This window comes from Mugil cephalus, chromosome 1 (assembly GCF_022458985.1).
Source record: "Mugil cephalus isolate CIBA_MC_2020 chromosome 1, CIBA_Mcephalus_1.1, whole genome shotgun sequence".
In the NCBI taxonomy this organism is placed as follows: Eukaryota; Metazoa; Chordata; class Actinopteri; order Mugiliformes; family Mugilidae; genus Mugil; species Mugil cephalus.
This window is the reverse complement of record NC_061770.1, coordinates 28468958-28492080: the sequence shown is the minus strand read 5'-3', so window position 1 is coordinate 28492080 and position 23123 is coordinate 28468958. Positions and strand designations below refer to the sequence as shown.

Here is a 23123-nt window from a genome sequence, read left to right as displayed (position 1 = left end):
GGTGAGGGAAAAACAGCAGGCGCGAGAGTCTGCAGGTGATTGGCTGCCCGCCGGAATAGAGAAAATAGAGAGAATATAGAGACGGGAGACAGACGTGAGAGAGAAAGGGAAGATATTTAGATTTTTTTCTTTATGTATATATATATATATATATACACAGACGACAATCTTAGAACAATAATTAAACACGTTGATCATTTCATCAGGACCACATACTTGAACCCAGAAGTAATGAAGGTGAGAACGTCTCCAGACACAGAGCAGATCATACCTTTGTAGCGCCACCTCTGGTTAAGTTCAGCCATGTCACTCACTGCTACATTCCGGCCTTTTTTCAGAAAAACGCCTATTTAGGACGATCTAAAGTAAATTGAATGCTGTCCGTGAACAGTTTGGAGCTCATGCATGATCTTAGACTCTTTTGAAAGCTAAGACTCTGAAGTTTCAGAATTACTTCAAGTGATTTTGGTTCTTGAGGAATCTAAGGGGTTTGTCTAATGTTTTTTGTTTGTTTTTTTTTGCTATCTGATGACTTCAGAGGAAACTGAGGACAGAGGTGAACTAGATAACACAAGTTTATCAGACAATAACGTCTTACCTATTTCCAGTTCAAAATGCATATAAAAATGACCCAAAATTAGTTTATTTAACCTTTTTTTCTAAATGTATAACCAGGCGTTTCCGAACTGTTCCGTTTGGACACTTTAAGTGAAAAGGCCATAACTTTTGAATGCTTCAACATTCAATCATAATCTTGTGCTCCACTGAAAGGTGACACTCAGGGGTATTATATTTTATAGTTATCAGAGTTATCAGAGTAATCGATTCAGAGTTAGTGAAGGAAAATCACATGTTTTGCATTGCTTCTTATTTGAAATTACGCACAAATTTCCCCCTCGTTGCGCTTTCTCCGAGTTCCTCTGAACGCCACTCAACCGGTGCGTATATCGTTGTTTAGAGCAGCTCATTGGCTACATGAAACGCCAGTCATCGACTAACTTCTCTGCAATTGGCTCAGTCTGTGGCTGAAAGAATGGAGGAGGGGCTTCTTTCCAGCAATGACTCTCATTGGCTTCTGAAGGCTGGTGACGACACATACTTGCTCCTAATTCGTTCGAAGACGTATCGATCAAAAGGTCAGAGTTCAGCGATGATTTAAAAATTTAATAACGATTTAAAACAAGTGCATTTTTTGATTTAATACGAAGATTGCGACGTATCTCCTTCTTCATCAGAGACGCTGAAGCTTTTCGTGGACTTTTATGGAGCTGAAAGTAGTTTTTGGACTGAAAATATGACTGAAGTGAACAGTTTGGACCCTTAGCGATGGGATAATATTATGGATAATATTGATTGTTGGATCGATATGAGGCTTTTCTGGTGAGTTCATGCTCGTTTCTCGTTTTTCTTGTCTTGAGCAAAATGTGTCGGTTGTGTTGGTTGAATCCTATAATGTCTTATATCACTGATATCAGGAGAAAATGAGCTTTCCAACCATTCTCTTCAAAAACATACTGCCGTCCCATATACGACCCAGCGGAACGTTAAGCGGTTAAAAAACGAAAATCAATCCAATCTCGTTTTCAATAATGAAATAAAAATAGGAACTGCCTCCTGTGCTGCTCCTACTACAGTAAATGGACATGGTAGCCACTGTGATTAAAAGGTTTAATCTAACTTTACTTTAGTCTAAATTAAGGCATTGCAGTCAAAAAAAACAAAACAAAACAAACAAACCTCTTTAATTCCACTGCTACCTACGAATTTTCCAACATTTTTTTTTATCATTGGTGTTAATTGAATCTCAGCAATGAAAACCTCCAAAAGAATATCAAAGTTTTTTCTCCCAAATGTATTTGTCAGTTTTTTTTTTATATTTGTTTGCTGACTACCTAATCGATTCTTTAAATAAAACTACCCTCACAACACATATCCATCCAGAATACCTGTTACACGACTATGGAGAAATATGCAGGTCACCATAAAATCTGACTGACCTTAAACTGGAAAGAGGGTGTATTTAAGTTCAAATTATTGTTCTCTATAACATTTAGAATTAAGAACTGCATTCGTTAAATATGAAGCAAAAACATCATGTTCATCACGTATTTAGAGACGTTAAACATTGAACGGGGAACAAACTTTTTGAAGGAGAGGACACTCGTAGTCCTGGGAGAGCCCAGTCTTCCTCCTTCGGAGACTCGGATCCTTCACCATGTGCAGTGAGTTGCTCATGTTTTATTAGCCGGTGCTCTTCTTCATGCTGCATTTAAACACCACTGTTTAAAACGTTCCCATGTAAAATAGTAAAAAATAGTTTGTTTGCACTGTTAGCGCTCCTCTTTATGTTATGTTTGTGTACAAGCTACCAGACACTCAGAGTTCCCCCCCAGGGATGAATAAAGTGTTTTTCTATTCTATTCTATTCTATTCTATTCTATTCTATTCTAGTTCATGTCATTTTACCATATTAAATCTAAATAAAATCAATGAAAAATTCAACTAAGCCAAAAGCGTCCTGACAGTTAAATTACTCATATTCAGCCATAAAACACTTTCGTTCGCCCAAATTTTGTCTTAATTCTCGGTGACCCTGACTTCTTCATTTTACTGTGTAATTGTGAAGAAAATCAATGACAAAGTTATCCAGCATCCTAACAGTTCAGTTTCTTATGTTCAAATCAGCATAAAGACCTTTCCTTCATAGACATTCATGCTATGACTGGTACTGCTTCTACCTTTTAATTAACACACGCGTTCCTTCATATGTTTGCTCAAATATTGTCTTGGTTATTGTTCACAGTGATCCAAGTCATTTTACTGCAGCCTGGCTGTCCTGTGTTTGTACAGGCATTTGTGAATGGGTTGTTTGGTTTCACAAATGTTCACGTCTGGAGTCTGTACAAGAGAAATGTACAGACTTGTACATTGGGTAAACCAAACATCACATCCACAAACTCATGTACACATTATAGACAATTAACTACTGTGATGGCAGACTATAAAATATTAACAAGTTATAATGAATAACTTTTAATAATAGAATCAAAGTAGAAGGTTGTGAGACAATCTCTGTGGCCTCAGAGACGTCATTTATACCGATGGGACAGGAGGATGGATTCTAAATGAACTGAATAAACCTACAATTATCGTCCAGTTTTAAAGAGGAAATTAAAGTTGTTGGTATTTGGTTCAGTGGAAACGAGTGCTGCCCCTCAAACTGGTAAAAGAAAGAAAGTATTAAAGTAACTATAAAGCAGCTAGAAAATAGAAATAAGCGAAGTTAAGAAAATGAAGTTCATAAAGCCATCGATGGATATGGGTGTTTCATTAAAAAAGCTCTAATTTTCCCACTGTGCAATGTCACAGAGTCATTTGCTGTGTTTCCATCACCCCTGGAAATGCGTGAAATGTAAATATCACGATAAAAAATTGTAAACACCGACATTTAAAAACATCCCTGGAGATGACGCAGGGGGTCATGTGACCAGTTCATTTGAAGTTGATCTTCCTCAAAGTGGCGAACTTTAGAGAAATATGAGATATCAGAAGACGAGACTTTACCAGAGCTACAGCTCAAAACAACTTTCGATGGGAACACGCACAAAGTGCAATTTCAGAGATATCACTTTCGATTTTGTGAAAAACTGTAACAGCAAACGCAAATACTGTGTGTGTGATTTCCCACGGAAAATGTATGTTGTGGGCTGTGTAAAACCAGCCCACAACAGTGATGTTTTGCATATTAACAAAGCTAACGGGAGACTTATAATTAATAATTAGTAATTGATATTTATTTTAAATAAAGTATGTCAATTTGGAATCACAGCTTGGGTCTTTCGGGGGGGGGGGGGGGGGGGGGGGGGGTTACATGTTCTCCCTGTGTCTGGGTGGGTTCTCTCCAGATACTCCGGCCCCCCCCCCCTCCAGAGACATGCTCATTAGGCTGATTCTAAATGGACCCTAGGTGTGAATGGTTGTTTGTCTCTATGTCCTGAGATGGACTGGAGACCTGTCCAGGGTGGACCCCCCCCCCTCGCCTGGTGACTCCAGCGACCTCCACGACCCTAGTGAGGATAAGAGGTAGTAGAAGATGAGATGAGTTTGGAAATGTTAGCCCACCGTGTAAAGTAGGTCACATTTATGTCTTGTTGACGTTACCATTTCATCATTGTTATGGTAACAGCGTTGATGAAAGAAGTGGGTTTGATTAAAAGTGTTGAGCCGCGTGATGAGTTTCTCTTAGAGCTGTACGCTTCCAGGACTCAGCTGAGATCGTGACTGATCCCTCTAACCCTGGACACAGTCTATTTAACAGAGTCCTCGCTGCGATCCATTGAGTGTAGGACCACTGAACACTGCCCCCCATGAACACATCAAACCCACCACCAAATGTTCCTTTTGTTGTATATACAGTGAATAGATTTTAGTATATTTTTGCATAATTGTGTATGTGCTTATGATTTATTTGATCTTATTTTATATTTTTCATGCAACAAACACCGAGGCAAATTGTACAAATATACTTGGCAATAAAGTCTTTCCGGATACGGCCAATTTGAACTCACTAATGAACCTAACAAGCATGACTTTGGACAGTGGGAGGAGGCCTGAGCACCTGGAGAAACCCATGCATTCTGCACATAACACCCTATAATGACAACATCAAAAAGATTTGCAAATTTATTTTAAAGTCTAAGGAATCACCTAGCCTATACATAAGTATTCACAGTCTTTGCCATGAAGCCCATATTTGCCTTGGCTAGTCTGTCAGACCTCCAGCATCCCTCTGTGGAGCGAGGAGAACCTTCCAGAAGGACATCTGTCTCTGTAGCAACCAATCTGGCCTGTATGGTAGAATGGCCAGATGGAAACCATTCTGTAGTAAAAGGCACATCCCAGTCTAACTGGAGATTGCCAAAAAAAACAAAAAAAAATTTCCGGTCAGTTACTATTTTACAGCAGTAGTCAAGGTGACACCGTGTGCAAACCCATGAAGGAAGAAAAAACAGTAGAATGGGAGGTAGAACCTTCAGCTATCAGGCTCCTCTCCTGTGGAACCAGCTCCCAGTTTGGGTTCTGGAGGCAGACACAGTCTCTACGTTTAAGGTCAGGACTAAGACTTTCCTTTTAGACAAAGCTTATAGTTAGAGCTGGATTTAACCATCCCTTAGTTATGCTGCTATAGGCCGAGGCTGCAGGGGGACGATGCACTGAGGACATGTCCTCTCCTCTTTATCTATGACAGAAGTTAGTTTATCTTGTTTCTCCTGTTCTTCTTTTCTCTCTATCTTCTCTGTTTGGTTCCTCCGTATGAACTGGGTTCTGCTTAAGGGTTCTTTCTGTTAAAATGTGAGTTTTTCCTGCCACCGTCACCTTCAGGGTGCGACAAAGGCTCAAGATTTGTTGACAACTCATCTTAAAATATGATGCTTTTGTTTTGGTTTGTTTTTTGGATTCTGGCCTGCCCAGAACATTTACCAGAACATTTACCATAATTACAAAAGTAGACAAATCTGATCTTAGTTCATTGTTGACCTTCATTTGTGTTACATGGTTGAATTTGTATGTTTATTGTTGTATTTCCAGTACTTTCCTGTGGGTGCATTCATGTGATAATGGTGTGTGTTTATAGGAATGTAATAAGTGTTACACATATTTCATAAATCGGTACTGTAACATGTACATCTGTGTTACAGTTTTACAAAAATACTGAGAAGATCCAGTAAAGGAACCTCAGTCACAGGAACAAAAAAGAACTGTCTTAGCGGGATTTGTGTTGTGTGTGATGTGACCAACGTTTGCATCCATCTCCTGATTTAAATTCTAATTTCAATTTATTTTGCATGTTGTGCAGCAGAAACTCAAGAAGACAGTTCACGTGTTTATGTTTTCATTTTCCAGGGGCCCGTTGCACAAAAGTAGGATTCAAATATCCAGGATAAGTGACTAATCCTGGGCTCAACGAATCATAAACAAGAGCGTCCAGGCTGATTCAGTTGCACAAACACCAAGCCAGGATGAGCGGACACGGATACATCAAGCCAGGTTTTAACGAATCTTGGATCAGAGCTTGCACACAGATTCACTGAATCACCATGGCGACACGAGCAGAGAACTCCTCCCCATCGTAGCAGGACATACTGATGGAGACTATGAAGAGGTAAAAGATCAAATTAAAAAGAAGGGAAACACCACTACCGCCATAAAACAAAGAGAGAAAACATGGCATCGTATCACAGTCCGCCTGAATGTGTAAGTATTGCACAAACACACACTCACTACTCCGCTGTAACATCACAATTAGTCCACAATCCACATAGTTAGTGAACATCTCCAAAAACATGGTTGTACTCTGATTATGAAACAGCTGAAACTACAAGTGAAACTGATGCAGATGTGAATGAAATTATGTAAATGCAATCTATCTGTTTGTCTGTCTGTCTAGACCATCCTGCAGAACGGTAAGTTCTCCAACAGATACTATGCTCAAGCGCACGTTTTACCTGCTACACTGCCTGTACTTACAGGGGAAAAAGAAAACAAAGCAGGTGGCGAGACACCATCAGCTGACCTCACCAGAGGACAGAGCCTTTTAGAACTGAACAGAGGCCTGTGTTGGAGGGGGGTCACTGGGGGGACAGACCCAAACCTAGTCCCTCCCAAGAAGATGCCCCTCTTCGTACCAGGTCCATTCTTCCATCTTTACATGAGACATAACCAACCATTCGTATTGAATCATCTGGACTCTGTGACTGTGGTTCACCTGCAGTGTCTGGTTGTGAGTCCTCCGTGAAAGTCGTACTGTAGCCTGCCGTGTCTCATCTACTGGCTTTAATATGAATCCATTACATGTGATCGGTAAATTACAGATTACAGGACAAGTGTTAACCGTCGCAGTAGGAGACTCATTGCTTTGTGTTACAGGTTTCTCCAACATCATTGGTGCATTTGACTGAACCCACATCTACATAAAACCCTCCTCATGTTCCTGTGAGGGAGATAATGAACAGGAAATCCTTCCACAGCATTAATGTTCAGGTGAACATGACTTGTTGATATATTTGAACACTGTACATTGATTGGTTTAATAATGTATATCTTATAAAATGGTCCGCAGTGCTCACTACTTGATCAGAGTGTCCTGGCTCAGTCCATGACTCCTGAATCTTTTGGTTCTATACAATCTATCGACACCTGTCACAAGGTGATGTGTATTTTATATGTAATCTATGGAAACTAAACTATTTACTGATTGAAAAATAATCTAAAATTATTCCAATGAATGATGACAAATGTTTAAATGATGACAGTGGGTCTAGCTGAATGTGAAGTGTAGTGGGCAGTGGAATGAATATTGGTTTCCATTTGTGGTGACTGCTGACTGAGATAAGGGATGAGATTAAATAGATCCTGGAAGTTATCCTGGTCTGGAGCAGGCTAGCTCCACAGGATAAATCTCCATGGTAACTAATATCAAAACATATCACTTATAAACATATCACTTTCCCCCGTCCTGCTTTAGTGCAACCAGATCATGGATAAGTTCATCCAGGATAACCAACATATCCAGGATTAATCCCTGATCCTGGTTTTGTGCAACGGGCACCTGGTGTCTGTTCAGTCAGATACGAAATGATTTCAATTTCTCACTGTGACCACCAGGTGTCTCTGTTGGACCTGGTGTGTGTAGTTGTTCTCCTGATGGTTTGGAGGTTTGTTGCCATTTCCAGTAAATTAAGTGCTGACTGGTTGATTCTAACAGCTGCTAACGTGAACCCTCTTTATATCACAGGAACATGTTGTGTGATGATGCTGAGGAAGGTTCAGAGGAAATAAGAAGGAGGACAGTTCATGGGACATTGTCTACTGTAGCTCTAACAGAAGCCAATCAAAGCTGGACAGTTGAACTTTAGCTTGTAGCAGAGTGACATGGAAATGTGGTGAGGACGCTCTAACTTCAGTCCGTCTTTGTAGTTCTTCTTCCTGTTGTCCCTCCAAAGAGCAGATCTCTGAGTTGAACTGCAGACCTCTCCACAGTAAACAGGAAGTGATGACAGTCAGAAAGGTTGATTTTTTTACCCTCCTCCTTTATTTGTGTTTTTTTGGTCTTTGCATGCTGAACAAACAGTGAGAGAATGAAGGAGACGGAGCAGAGCAGCTGAACTGTCCCCTCAAATCAACAGAACATAGAAAGTTAGCAGCTACAAGTTGGACTCTGGTGTCTTTTCTGGGAGGAAGGATGGAACACATGCTCTGCACTTTCCAATCAGCTTCCAGACAAACACTAAATGGTCTGTGCTGCAGATTCAGGTCAATGCTGATGTTGCTGGACTTGACTGCAGCCTTTCATGCTGTTGCTCACAGTGTTGTGTTGCTCAGACTGCAGCTCTGGGCGGCTTTATCTGCCTCCAGGCTTTATCTTTGGTTGGATGGACCCATACATACGGACCGGTCCGTCCACCTTAAGGGAGCACTGAGCGGACATTAAAAGCCGGAGGTAAATGTAACTGAGCATCAGCGCGCTCAGCTCCAGTCCTCTCTTGGTTCTGTCTGTTAACAAGTGACTGCAGCTCAACTCTTTGATTCTTGTCTCGACTCTGAGCTACGTTCACTCTGGTTTTTATCGGCTCTTAAATGACATTCAGATCTGTCCAAGTGAGAGCTTCAGAGTCCTAATCCATCCTTCCTCTTCTTTAGATCACCATCAAACAACCCACACAGCCCGAATCCAACTAAAGGCTTCTACAAGTCAAACTGGAAGGAAGCGGATTCTGTTAGTCCTCCTTTCAAGTTTAGCCTCGACTACCAGCTTGTTACACAGCTAATGTTCAAATGACCCCATCACCTTTACATGGCGTTACGACCCCGGCCCGTATCTCCTCTAATCTCTGGGTTCTGGTCTAGTACTGGATGGTTTCACCTCTTCTGTCTAAAACATCTCAAACAGCCTGAGAAGTCAAGATGCCTCTTTGGTTGGAGGCCTCGTATGAAACCTGACAGCAGACATCTCTCTGAGGGTGAACATGTGACAGCCTACAGGTCTCCTGGGAGGTCCTGCAGCGCCCCCATGCATGCTGGGAGATGTAGTGACGGAGGACACAGTGATTAGAGTTTCAGGGGTGGACGTTCCTCTGATATATTCATTTGGTTAGAATATAAATGTAATGGACCCTCCACCATGTCAATAGTAAAAAACAGAAAATATGTCTCAGAGATGACAGTTTGGTCCCGTCCTCACAACACTTCCACTAAAACAGCTGCTGATTCCAGCAGCTTCATCCTTTCACACGTCCAGCCTCTGGATCAGGACCAGTCAAAAGTCAGGGATCATCGTGGAGGTCGGCCGTCTGTCGGTCAGTCCGAGTCACCGTGGAAACCACCTGAGAAGAGAACCAGACCAAACGGTGACTGCTGTCTCCTCTGAAAACCCTCCTGTCCTCTCTGTCACATCCCTATGGCTTCTCTTCAGCCAGTCACCTCCCACGTCTTCCTCTCACCATCATCATCAGTCTGAGAGGATGGACCTGATCCTGGACTGTCAGGCTACAGAGGGCTGTGTACGGAGGCCTGGCCAGGACATTTTCTCATTAAATTCATCTCATGGAGAATGTAGGAAGCACAAACTTATCACACGTAAGGCAGTCAAACAGCTGACAGACCTGGAACTGAGAATCATGATGTGCTTCAAGTCACTAGAACCCACTTCACATCAACCACAGTCGAGTCTGAATCAGTAGTGATGCTGTAATATCGCTTCCAGACACAGTCAGGGAGCTTTGACAGGTCTCACTTCAGTTTAGTGGAATCATTTTGTCTCTTTAACTCCACTGTTCTGCTTCCACAAGGTTTTAAGGTCAGTCTATATAACACACATGTCTCAGACCCGTGTACACCAACAGAGTTTTACCTAATTAGTCCAGGCCATGCTGATCAAGGCTGCACCTTCACCTTCATATCCGGACCTGGCAGATCTACGTCTCCGAACAGCTCTGTTACAAACCTGGAGGTAAAGACAGAGAGATGAAGTCCCGACTTTAGAGGTTAGGGTTTGGGTTAGTGGTGTGTTTGGCAGCGAGGCGTACCGGCGCACAGTTGTTCTCCTGTTTCACACACAGCTGGAGGTTGCAATGCAGGTAGATGTCACCAGAGTTCCCAGAGAACTGGAACAGGTCGAAGGAGAAGTAGTTGGAGGTTCCCAGTCCGTTTCCCTCCACATTCACAGTCTGGTCGGCAGGGTTGGCACAGCTACTCACAAGCAGGAAGACACACTCTTTCAGGAATCAGTCCATCATACCACCTACCAACCAATCCCTGAGCAGCAGAGAGAGGCCGCCTCCTCTCAGCGCCTCACCCTTTAATGATCAGGTCGTATTTCTGAGTGGCGGTGGGCGATGGCTGATCGGTTGCCCAGCAGGAGTCGGTCACCACGGCGACCATGTTTCCATCCAGCCCATCCGTCACCAGCTCCACCCAGATCTTCTGGTTCAGCAGAACTTCAGTGTTGGACTCCACGGCTTGTGTGCGGCCGGCATCGGTGAAGGCCGTCATGGTCAGAGAGTAATTCCAAGCTCCAGATGTGATCTGCTGGATCACAGAGCTGCACAAAACACACACAGGTCATCAGTCTGAGACTCACAACCCTCTGGACAACAACTAGCTGATTCTAAGCAGAGCCAGCGGCCCCCACACACCTGTCTCTGATTCTGAAGGCCATCGTCTTGATGTCCGGCTGAGTGTGGACACAGGAGAAGTCGATGGAGAATTGGTCTTGGCGAGTGATGATGTTGGAGGAATTGTTCTGGGTCTTGATGGTGTTCTTGTAGATAATCTGGCTGTTGTTGGCCTGTTGGGTCACAGGTTCACGTGTTGCTACTAAAGCACATCTAACACCATCATTCATCCTTTCACCTTTAACCATGTTAAGTTGACCAACATCTCGCAAAGAAAGATGTGAGAGCTCAGCATAGTGCTGGGAGACGTTTGTCTGCTTGGAGAGTAAAGAGGTGGTGGAGAGAACCCACCGTGAACACCGTCCCACAGCTGTTGATGCTGTCAAAGCTGAAGGTCATCATGTGGGTCTCCTCGTCCATCTGACCCACGCAGTCTGGGTCGTTGAGGTGCAACGCAGAGAAGTCGATGCCTTTTTCCACCAGGAGACAACCGACCAGAGTCAGGGAAGCAGAGTTCTGGCTGCAGACTGCTGGATCACCTGAATGTCACAGAATGGATCAGAGTAATCACAGTTAGATGTTTTCCTCCAACCATTCTCCCTGTTTTCAGGTCATTGTCACAGCTGTCGTACCCAAAGACTTTGTCGATCTGTACTTGGAGGCAAAAATGGCCCGACATAAGCAGCCAGATTCACCACCGACCGTCCTCTCACCACAGAACTCATGAGCGCTGCAGGTCCTGTCCTGACAGAAGGCCTCAGGGGCAGCTACAGGGGGACAGACAGGACTATATTATTCTGAAAACAAGGACTGAATCCTTTAAAAGAAAGTGTCGGAGAGTGCCAGGTCTTACGGCAGCTGGCCTTTGACCTCCAGCCTTCCAGTGTGCCGTCGCTGTACAGGCTGCAGGCTCTGGCGTAGGCTTCCAGGAACTGACAGTTGAGACCATCCAGTGCAGGATATGTGCACAAGGTGTCGATGCAGGCGGTTATGTAGGGCTCTGGGTCCATGGTACAGGTGGTGAAGGGCGCCTCCTTCAGGAGGTTGCAGCTGTTTCAGAGATGAAGAGAAAGAACGCGTGAACAGGTGTGTTTATCCTCCATCCATTCTGAGATCACATGACATTAATCATGTGATAACACACACAAATGTTTGCTGCTGTCTCACCGTTCACTCGTCATGTTGCAGTTGATCGTACTGTCAGCAGTGTCAGGGTACTGCTTCTCACAGCTAGGGGGCGACACACAACACAAGGTCAGCACTGCTACCTGCTCTGGCTTGTTCATGCAAACACTCAGGATTATCAAGCAGCATTCAGGGGACACTGAGCTCTTGATGAGGTCTCACCTGGGGGAGCTGTAGGCAGAGAGACTCAGTCCACTTAGAGACACACTGGAGTTTCCACACAGGCCCTGGAGAGGAGATCCAGGTGCACCTGGACACGTTCAGGACAGAATGATCAGCATCAGCGCTGGAGGACACCAAGTCAAAGGCACCATGCCCCAAAGAGACATTTTATGTTCTGTACCTTCCACACGGATCTGTGCAGTGCTGCCATCAAAGAAGACAGAAGTGGTGTAGTTGGAGAGCGACACCTTGGCGGTGACTCCACTTTGGTCCTTAGAGAGCTCCACACCGTGAACCAGCTGAGCCGAGCTGTTGAGGGTCAGCGCTGAGTCGTTCAGCTGCATCGCAGCAGAGAGACAAAGCGGAGGAAACACTGAAACATCTCAAACACACAACCAGGTTGTTTCAGCCGCACCAGAAGAACTGTGTCTAATGTCTCTGAGGAGAAAGACGAGAGCTGCCACAGCAGAGCTTATGAGGAGGATTCTGGATCAAGCTCCACTCTGACACATGGACACATGGTGGCTGCAGGTAGCTTACCCGGACTCTCCCGTCCTGTTCCAGGTGAATGTGAATGGCTGGGTCGCCCAGAACCAGTGTCACACTGTCCACAAAGCTCACATCTGTACGACGCCGTTCCTGGAAGGTGGCCAACACGTCCAAGTCTGGGACTGAGACCAGAGGGTACGCACACCGGTCCTGGACAGAGTTAACTTGGCCATGGACGTCGATGATAGTGGGGCCGGTCACAGTGCAGGTGGTGTCCAACATGCAGCTGGTGGACACAGAGAGGGACAGAGACAACATCATGAGCTGCTGCTGGGCGCCATGGCCACCAGGGGGCCCTCTACTGTTACACATGTCTCACTGAAACAGTGTTAATGTTGACAACCATTTTTTTACTTTAGTCCAAGTCTTCAGGCAAAATGATTTTAGTTTTGGTCACATTTTAGTCATTTTTATCTCTCATAGTTTTATTCAACCATAACTTTTACTTATTACATTTAGTCCAAGTGTAACTGAGGGCAGTGATTTTAGCTGCTATTTGATGTGTCGTCTTTCAATTAAACGTTTATCATGTGAAGTAGTACGATGTCTGAACACATATTCCTAAGATAACTTGTCTGCCAGTGCACTAGAGAGGACGCTACTCACGCTATTGTTGTGTTAATTCAAATCCAAACATAATGAAGTGAAACCTTTGAGGGTGAGCACATTTAGAAGCAAAATAAAGTTAGAGTTGTTGGACAATGAATTCCAGGCTTGCAGCTTGGATGGTTTACTGTATAACTTAGTAACTCTCACTGAAACTTCCCTCAGCAAATAAAGATCCCTCATCAGGTCCCTGTTTCATCCCAGCTCCTTCTACGTAGAAACAGGTCGTATTTACGTGTGGTTGCCTTGACAACGCTCCAGGGGACCACAGGTAGAGCGTTGGAAGGCTCCGTCATCACAGGTGACAGTGGTGCAGGTTTCTGGATCAGAACTCAGTACTTCACCTGCTCTATACAGAACACCTGAGAAGGAACCAAGGCTTACATCACTTTCACTGGTTCAACAGGTAGAAGAGACATTTTACACTTTTACAACAGAGTCAATGTTTGGAGAAATAATTCACCAACCTGAGTGTCTGCATCCGCTGATGTCCATGTATACAAACCGTAATTTGTCTTCTGCAGTGCGTGTATGAGTCAGTGTATCGACTGTAGAACCATTAACCTTCATATCAAGCTCCTGCACAGAAACAACCATGTTACAGCCACAGAGAGAAGTGAATTCAGAAAAACAGAAAAGTTTCTACTTGTAGACTAAACACGTCATGTTGACCTGTTCAACTACAGAGAAAAGAGCAACAGACACATTTAGAAGGAGATGTTTGGGTCACACATTTAACATTCACTTCATTATTACACATGCATAGTTGTTCACATATATACTGATACACTCACCAAGGTGTCAGGGTAATCTAATTGTGTCAGCACAACGGTTTCTTTCCCAAACGCATATAGACTGACAAAATACTGTAAAGAGAGAACAGAGAAGATTCAGATGACTGGGAAGTTTCCTCCAGAACATTTCAGGAAAAAATTTGATGTGATTTAAAGTCAAGTTTACGTTCCAGAGTTTAAAGAGTTAATTGGATCAGAAACAGTCAACAATAAAAACACTCAGATTTAACCTCTTAATGACAATGAATACCACTTACATATCTGTTGTTTAAAAACAGACGAAAATATATAAAACAGTCCATGGTGCTGGTAATGGTTGGCACATTGTCGTGGATACGTGTTTCACGCCAATCAACTCTAGATGGTATTATACCCAATCCACCGTAATCAGATCCTGAGTTCTTGGATGGAGGTGCCAGAATACAGTCTCCTCCAGCATCAGGGTTGTAGAAGCCGTCGAAACACAAGACAACGTTTTCAGTGGGGAAGTTCACCTGTTAAAACCAGAGGCAACGTGTCAATGTTTGAAGAAGCTGATTGTTAGCGGCAGTGCAGCAGGTTTCAGTCAGAGTTCATGTCCACAGTGGACATTAATGAGACGTTCAGACAGCGTGAAGACATGAACCAGTGCAGGCAGCAGGCTGCAGCACTTAGCTGGGTCACACACAGTTCACACACTGAACATCAGTGGTTTTCTTTGGCCGATCAGCTGCAGCGCTCTGACAAATGTCTGATGAACACATGACTTAACTGTGACCTTCCCTCCGCCTGCACACATCATCTCTACCTCAGCTGGACACTGAACAGCATTAATGACAGAAACACACTCATGCTACTCACATAGACACGTTCATAGGTCCGTCCATAATACGTGATGGGACATGAGCTGATGCTGAGCTCCGTAGGAACTACAACCACCTTTGCAGCAGCACCTGAAGACATGGAGACACATGAGAGGTGAGAGCTGCAGTCTGTTAACTGGTTGGACAACAGAGAAAGCTTCATGTCAAATGTTGACTTCATGCAGGAACGAAACAGCCTTTGTTCACCAGTCAAGACTTTCCACATCAGTTCTTCTTAGGAACAAAGACGGCAGCAAAGTCTCTCCGTTTGACACATTATGACCACTTAAAGCTTCCTTCATCTTCTGAGACATTTTCAACATGGCCGCCGCGTGTGCGCTTACCTGCCAGCAGGCCCAGAGCAGACAGGTAGAACAGGAGGCGGGCCATGTTGGAGGGGGCCAATCAGCCGGCAGAGAGCTGGAAGACACACAGAGGGACTTGTTTGATTGGACAGAAAGCCACGTTCACAGTTCCCTGCTTTTCCTGACAGACTGAAAAAGAAGCTGAGACCATGAATGTGAAGCTGGAGTCTCTCTCAGTGTTCAGTCACTGGAGGAAACTTTGGTTCCAGCAGCAGCTCCACTTTGACAGCTGGACAGTGACTGATGTGATGTGACAGATCTGAGCTTCAGTCCAGGATCAACTCCCAAACACATGTCTCCATGGGATGATGCTAAAGCAGCTCAATGAGGGATCTGTTCCCAGTCAGTGTGTGAATGAGAGGATGAACCTGCAGCTCTGCACCTCCTCATCTCATATGGTGGTGTTGGGTGGCAGCAGGCAGCTGTTCTCAGACTAAAGTGAACAAGCTAACAGAACCCTGCAGGTTAAAGCCCTTAATGCTCCTTTACTCATCACTCATTGGTTTTAGTTTCCACCACCTTCACCGTCCACAGAGTCAAGAGACACATGTGAAAACCTCAGTCAGGGTCAACATGTAGCACAGCTCATCTTTCTGTTTGAGCAGCGTCTCAGCCTCGAGCTTCATGAGCTCAGAGTGTCTGCATAAAACAAACCTCAGTTATTGTTGTTCTAGTTACTGTCCCTCTAAAGCAAAAGACACAGTTTGGTCCTAAAAAGACTGGAATCTATTTTCACACAGGTCAGTGTGTCGCTGCATGTATTCGTGGCTGCAGCTTGTCATCAGTCCTGAAGACGATCAGATGTATTGATGAGCAGTGCTCTGAAATGTGTGTGTGTTCGCTGCTGTGTGTTAGGAGAATAAGAGCAGAGCTGTGCAGCTTGTCTCACCCTGTGCAGCGTTGATGGACGATGAGGCTGTTCACGAGGACGTCTCTGGTGTCTCTGATGGACTGGTCCATCTGTGGGTGTCTCTGTCTCTTTTTATGTCCACACCCAGGAGGAGAGAGAGAGGAGGGTGGATGGTGGAGCTTTCTGACGTAATCCTGGTAGCAAGGGAAACATTTCAAATCAGACTGGGTGAATAAATATATATCAACATTTGAAAATAACGATGTCACAGAGGACAGCAGTGGTCTGAGAAAGTCCTACACATATGTGTTAAAGGTGTAACCCTAACAAATTTATCAGGAACATCTTGTTTATAACCCATGCAGAAAATATTTAATTCCAGCAACAATCTGAAAGGCACTCTAACGTCTGCATCGCTGTTGGAAACATCTTAATCAAATATGTTCTTCAGTGGAAGCTGCACCCTCCACATTCCACTCATTCGACCCATTGTTCTTATGGTAATATAATAGAGATCGATTATAGATCATGGATGTTTCTTTAATTTACAGCAGAGTATTCAGGGTTCTATCAGAGCTGCGGATGCTTTAAGTGTTAACAGTGACGTGAGTGATGAAGCCTTGAATCAGAGCACTTGTAGTTAGGTTACATTCCACCACAGACGCAGGGTGAGGCTCCTCAGGGAGATGCTTCATACTGTCATCAGTAAGTTTAAGCTCCATTCTTTAGCAGAAGACATGTTTTTTTTGTTTCTTACTTTGTTTTGCCAGGTTTTCACAGAGACAAGGGTTTTGTATAGGTTTGACAGGCGTGGTTCAGTCCTGTATCCTCATCCCCCACCCTCAGTCCCCACCCAAACCAGGGTTTGTATGTTTAAATCTCATGCAAATTCACATACTCAGATTAATCCATTCTTTGATACCTACATCAGAATTGGTCTTTATTGCCAAGTATGGTTGTACAAGAATCTGCCTTGGTATTTGTTGCATGGAAGAAATAAAATAAAATCGGACGCTCATGACTGTCTCCAATACCTGGTTCTGCAACCTCACAAACTGCAGCCGTTCTTTCTGATCATCCATAATCCAGGAGGTAAGGAAGTGGTCCACCCCCATTCCCTCCAGTTTCCCCAGGGTATCAGGCCTAATTGTGTTAAAAACTCTACATAAGTCAATAATCATCACTCTAACGTAACCCCTTGTCCAGGTGAGAGTGAGCTTTGTGGAGCATGTAGAGCACCGAGTCTTCAACCCCAATGTGCTCCTGATAAGCAAACTGAAACCAACCAAAAAAAATTCCTTAAGTGCACAAGTGCATGTAAACACTTTCGGAAAATCCGACTTCGGGGGACATAAAAGTTGAAACGGCATCTGGTCCAGCAGCTTTGTGGGGGTTCAGCCTTGCAAACAGTCTCTTCATTCTACAGGATGGTGAGAGGCGAGATGTAGGAAGAGGTCCAACAGCTGTAAGGGAGCCTTGGTCATTGTTGTTGTCAGAGAGGGAGGGGGCACTGGTGTGAGAACTTGATGTGATTTCACAGGCACCAGTTCTGGTGGAAGAGGTGTTATCTTGGGGGAGGCAGGTCATCAGTGTCCCACTGTGTCTTTCAAAGGTGCAGAAGTATTTGTTCAGGTTGCCTCTACGATCTTGTGCCAAGACCAACCAAGCAGCCGACAAACACCATACCCCATACAGGGCAGTTACTTTAGTTATTCCCCCCCCCCCGTTACCTTAGAATTCAAGATGTCCTTCCAACCTTCAATGTTTCTCAGTCACAGCCCATCCACAGGAGCAACCTTTGTCTTCAGACCAATCCCCTCCCCTCCACTCCCTGCATGAGTGATTATCATCATGCTTATATGCTCCTGTTCCTGCCATGAGGGGGGCCATCAACCCCTGCTCGTGCCCCCATAATGCCTCCCATGCCTGTGCCTTGCCAGACCTTCACAGCGCCCCCCTTATTCCATTTCACGTCTTCGTTCCTGAGCCTGCCAGTGATCCAGTCCACGCCTCTGTTCCTGAGTCGGCTGCCACTTCTTCCCCCCCGGTCGCCACATGTTCCCGGCCTCCTGGCTGTTCCCTGGAGCGGCTCACTGGGTCTTTCCGGGCGTCTAGATCGCCCTCCTGAGCGACCTGCCACGTCCTCTTTAGGACTTTAGAGACTCTAGGAGCCGTCCCTTGAGAGAGGGGTTCTGTCATGCTTCTGTGTCTGTCTTGTATCTTGTTTTTGTGTTTCCCGTTTTATTTGAAGTTTCTGGGTTTCCTGTCCTGTGTCTCCTTGTCTGTTGATTACTAATCGGTTTCTCCCTGTCTGATTGCCCTGATCTGTTTTACCTGTGTCTTGTCGTCCCTGAGCCCTCTTGTGTATTTATATCCCCGCCTTCCCTTTGTTCTCTGTTGCGTCGTTGATGTCACTTCCTTGCTGTTTTCCATGTTTCCACATGCCATGTTTCTTGTGATTTTGAGTTGTGGATTTTCCTGCTGCCCGCAGCACTTGTTGTTCTCTGATTTTTCTTTATTAAAATACCATTTTCCCTGGATTCCCTACATCATTTGTCCTGCACCTGGGTCCTCACCTCCTTACTTCTTGACAGATTTGGGGTTTTGTGAATCGATGGATGGACTTGAAAATAGGAGGGGGCCAAGTCTGTTGGTCAAGGCCAAGGTGATGGAGAGTGCACCTACTTCCCTCCGGAGGGAGGGGTGACTCTTTCCTGTCCCTAACCCAGTGAGCTGAATTTATCAATAACACCCTCCACGTTCCACTCATTCAACCCATTGTTCTTATGGCAATCGATCGATTATAGATCATGGACGTTTCTTTAATTTACAGCAGAGTATTCAGAGTTCTATCAGAGCTGCGGATGCTTTAAGTGTTAACAGTGACGTGAGTGATGAAGCCTTGAATCAGAGCACTTGTAGTTAGGTTACATTCCACCACAGACGCAGGGTGAGGCTCCTCAGGGAGATGCTTCATACTGTCATCAGTAAGTCTAAGCTCCATTCTTTAGCAGAAGACATGTTTCTTTTGTGCCAGGTTTTCACAGAGACAAGGGTTTTGTATGTGTTTGGCAGATGTGGTTCAATCCTGTAGCCTCATCCCCCACCCTTCCCCACCCAAACCAGGGTTTGCATATTTCACTGTCATGCAAATCTCTGCTACTACCATATAGCATGTTCACCACCTTGTCTCTCTCTCTCCTCCTCCATCTTGTTGTGAGGATCACTGGCTTGGAGTTGTGTTTCTGATCTGTGGAGCTCCACAAACTACAGCTGTGGTACAGTACCATTACATTGTGCTTCTGCTCCTTTGACTGAAGTGAAGAATTAGTCGCTTTCTGCAAAGAACACTGACCCACAACATTTGAGTTGTAAAGAGTGCTGCAGGGATTGTTGGGGGCAGCCTAGAACAGGATGGAAGGGGGCTTTGCGAGATTGGATCTGAGACTGATAAATTTTCCCAGTGAGACTGAGCGTGATAACGAAATGCACACAAAGATGGCGTCTGAAATCCATCTGACAGAGTGTTTCCTAACTGGCATCAAGCCAGAAATAAGTACCATGATGAAAACTGTGTCAGATGGCCATTTAAGAACATGGAAACTTAAACCCTTTCACATCGAGTGAAAAACCTGGGTCGACCCATGTTGACCTGGGTTCAATACAAAGGTTAAGGGACAAAAAAAAGGAGGAAGTGGAAAAATAAGTAAGAAAGACACAGTGTAATAGCTATTTCATGGCTGTAGGGGTCAGTGTCTCGGTGCGTTGCCCCGTCGCCCTAATGAGGCTTGACAGGATAAAAGCAGCTCAGACAGATACGAAGGCTCTTAAAAACTAATAAAAGCAACTTAAAATCAACCCTGACACGCACAGGGAGTCACTGCAGTGGTTCCAGGTTTCTGAGTCTGTTTATTCTGTGATCTACTGTGTAAAAAGCAGCGCTAATACTTGTGAAGACTGGGATGTGGAAGGGGTTGTAAGGTGGAGTTGGGAGACGCCTGGTGGCGTCAATCTGTGAGACCTGAGAAGCGAGGACGGTGATTAACTTATTGTTGAGGTGTAAATGGTCAAAGTACAATGTTTCCAGAATGTGTAGAAATTGTCAGTGTAACCAAAGCCACATGCTGAGCACTGAACAGCACTGGCACCGAGCTGTTCTTAATCAGCTCGGAGCTCGATGGTCTGAAGCTCCGCGGTGTATGAGGATGGTGTGAGCAGAGGTCGATAATGGTGGGGATGTGCTTGTGTATATCCAGGATATTAGGTGATGCCTCCTGGGATAACAGAGAGCAGATTCCCAGGACCTCACAGGACGGAGGACATGGCTGAGTGTCAGTGGGTGGAAAGCTACGATTATTAAAGTGTTGAAACGAGAGGGGAGCGTCCACGTCATTATTATTTCATTATTTTTAATTAATAATAAAAGCATCGTCTATGAAACGGATAAGTATTTTTAGTATTATATATATATGGGATGGATGGATGGATGAGGGAGGTTATTGATCCAACGCTAACATGGAGCTGAGTCAATGTTCATTTATTTCTGAAGGTCATGTAAAAACAACAGAACTGAGACATAGAACAACATAGAAAACATGAAATACATTTCCAAAAAAAAAACAGAAAGAGCAGCTAAGCTAAGCTAAGCTAAGCTAAGCCGCTGTACAGAGTGTCCTGCTGTGTCCTCTGTTACAGCATCCACCTCAAACATCTGGTCCCATTCCTCTCAGCTAAGCTAAGCTAAGCTAAGCTAAGCTAAGCTAAGCCAAGCCAGCGTCATGCCGTGTCCTCCGTCATAGCGTCCACTTCAAACACCTACAGAGACACAGAAGACAAACCCAGGTGGTTACCCACAGTCCTCATCTGAGCATGCTCAGTGCCCCCCCCTCCGCCCTAAGTACCTGGTTTCTCTGTGTGTGCACAGACACTTGCTGCTGCAGTAGCGCCCCCCGCAGGTGGTGCAGGTGTAGTGCGACGGGAAGCCACAGACGCAGCAGAAGTGACGGGGGGGCAGCGAGGACGGAGGCGCCGCCGCAGACAGGTAGGTGGGCTCTGGCTTCTCAGACAGGTTCTGCCAATCACAGGCGAGAGGAGGGGTCAGCTGACGGCCACATGATAAGAGCCTGTGAGGTGGAATACGCTGAGTTTTTCCTTGTACTGGTCAGTTAGTATCTGGTTTAAGTTCTCTAAACTGAATCAGCTTCATTTGTCCTCAGTGTTCCTGCTAATATGGCAGCGTTAGCGTTAGCAATAGCATTAGGACTGACCTCCTCCTCCAGTAGCGTGGTGAAGTTCTTCCTGAAACGCTGCTTGAAGTGGTCACCTCGCGTCTTCCTCTTCTTCTTCTCTGGACACAAAGACACAGCCCGTGAGGGACAAGGAGGACATGGAGGACATAGAGGATATGGAGGACATGGAGGACATAGAGGATATGGAGGACATAGGACAGGGGTCAGAGAAAAACAATCGATTCACAAAAGTAATTTTTAAACCCTTAGAAATACATTAAGCCTACTGATCTTGGGTCCTTGTCCTGATACTGGTACTGATATTGGTACTGATATTGGTACTGATACTGGTACCGATACTGGTACTGATATTGGTACTGATACTGTTACTGGGTCCTGATACAGGTACTGATACTGGTACTGATACAGGTACTGATACTGGTGAAACTGTCATGCTAATACTGGGTACTGATGTTGGGTACTATGATGGTAACGGTGCTAATGCTAACAGTAGTAACCTGACTGATTTGGGTGCTAATTGTTAATTAGCTTAGCATTTTCAGTAGCGTCTGTGAGAGCCTCCAGACCCCACAGGTGTCTTTGAATGTTGTCTTATATTTATGTTATATACCTGGTTCCTCTGTCTCGCTGAAGGCGGGGAGGCGGGCAGTGGGACCTGGGGGGGGCAGCGAGGACAGGGGGTCGTCCTGGAAACCGAAAGACAACGTGATCAGCCGATGGTTGTGGCTGGAAATAAAGTTTATTGACCGAGCGGACAAACACACCTGGAAGTTGTCTTTCTCCAGAGCCTCCAGCTGACGAGTCAAACGTCTCTGACGGGTGGCGTCGTCCAAAACCCTCCGCTGGCCCGCCTCCACCCGAGCTGGGGACGGGGACAGGGACAGGGACAGGGACGGGGACGGGGACAGGGACAGGGACAGGGACAGGGACGGGGACAGGGACGGGGACAGGGATGGAGACGGGGACAGGGACGGGGGTGGGGACGGGGGTGGGGTTACTAATGTTACATCACAGTACTACAGCTAAGCCCCTGATACCTGGTTAGTTATACTGATGTATGAGTATCATCACTGATTCTGTTCTTGTTGTTGTTGTTGTTGTGTATTTAAATATTTCTACGTATTTCTCATTTTCTGTTAATCCCACTTCAACTGGAGCCTCTGGACAATACAACACAATACAACAATACTATACTATACAATACTACACAATATAATCGGGCACATGGACAGGTTTATGTTCATCAGTACGTACGGTGCCAGTAAACAAAGAAATTAAAAAGTACTAGTGTGTAAAGTATGTATTTCTGAGTATTTTATGAATGTATTAGTGCGTATTAGTATATATTTGTGTGAATGTATTCCCTTGATTTATATGTATTTCTGTGTATGTGCGTGTATTTGTATATGTATTTACGTGTATTTTTGTGTACGTGTGTGTATTTGTATGTATTTACGTGTATTTCTGTATATGTGCGTTTATTTGTATGTATTTACGTGTAATACTGTGTATTTCTGTGTATGTGTGTGTATTTGTATGTATTTACGTGTAATACTGTGTATGTGTGTGTATTTGTATGTATTTACGTGTATTTCTGTGTATGTGTGTGTCTATTCGTGTTGTTAGAGGCTGAACTCACCGGAGCTTTTCTTCTCCAGCACCATGTTGTCTCTGCTACGGAAGCCGAGGAGGAAAGGTACGGCAAGCCAAAGGCGTCGCTATCAAAAGGCGTTTCTCCTTCTTCACTCTGTCGCCCTCTGGTGGTGAAAGTTATGCGTGCGCTCATCACTGGTAACCTCATCATCTTCTCGTCTGTCTCAGGACTAACACAGAGACAAACAACCATTC

General features: G+C 44.7%; 3 protein-coding genes across 4 annotated transcripts in view; 1 reads left to right on the top strand and 2 right to left on the bottom strand.

Moving 5' to 3' along the window:
• The window catches only part of LOC125009548, a 321026-nt gene that overhangs the window by 99988 nt on the left and 197915 nt on the right, over window positions 1-23123 (top strand). The gene's annotated exons all lie outside the window — the stretch shown is intronic.
• LOC125008714 (alpha-tectorin-like) lies at window positions 8101-17431 on the bottom strand. Its single transcript, XM_047586079.1, has 20 exons — window positions 17061-17431; window positions 16066-16220; window positions 15156-15231; window positions 14810-14901; window positions 14227-14463; window positions 13970-14041; window positions 13643-13754; window positions 13411-13537; window positions 12561-12795; window positions 12202-12358; window positions 12021-12108; window positions 11841-11903; window positions 11527-11723; window positions 11306-11440; window positions 11025-11212; window positions 10695-10846; window positions 10355-10600; window positions 10086-10248; window positions 9911-10003; window positions 8101-9383 (listed from the first exon to the last, which is right to left on the bottom strand). Exons 3-19 carry the CDS (start codon window positions 15199-15201, stop codon window positions 9911-9913), a joined length of 2403 nt encoding a protein of 800 aa, XP_047442035.1. The 5' UTR covers window positions 15202-15231; window positions 16066-16220; window positions 17061-17431; the 3' UTR covers window positions 8101-9383.
• On the bottom strand, window positions 20548-23111 carry znhit1 (zinc finger, HIT-type containing 1). Of its 2 annotated transcripts, none has more exons than XM_047588507.1 (6): window positions 22915-23111; window positions 22040-22137; window positions 21886-21961; window positions 21294-21373; window positions 20928-21127; window positions 20548-20841 (listed from the first exon to the last, which is right to left on the bottom strand). In XM_047588507.1, the coding sequence occupies exons 1-6, from the start codon at window positions 22937-22939 to the stop codon at window positions 20820-20822; spliced, it is 501 nt and encodes a 166-aa protein (XP_047444463.1). In that variant the 5' UTR covers window positions 22940-23111; the 3' UTR covers window positions 20548-20819. The 2 variants fall into 2 exon arrangements, with proteins under 2 accessions (XP_047444463.1, XP_047444469.1); XM_047588513.1 differs by having other exon boundaries at window positions 20928-21097; window positions 22915-23080.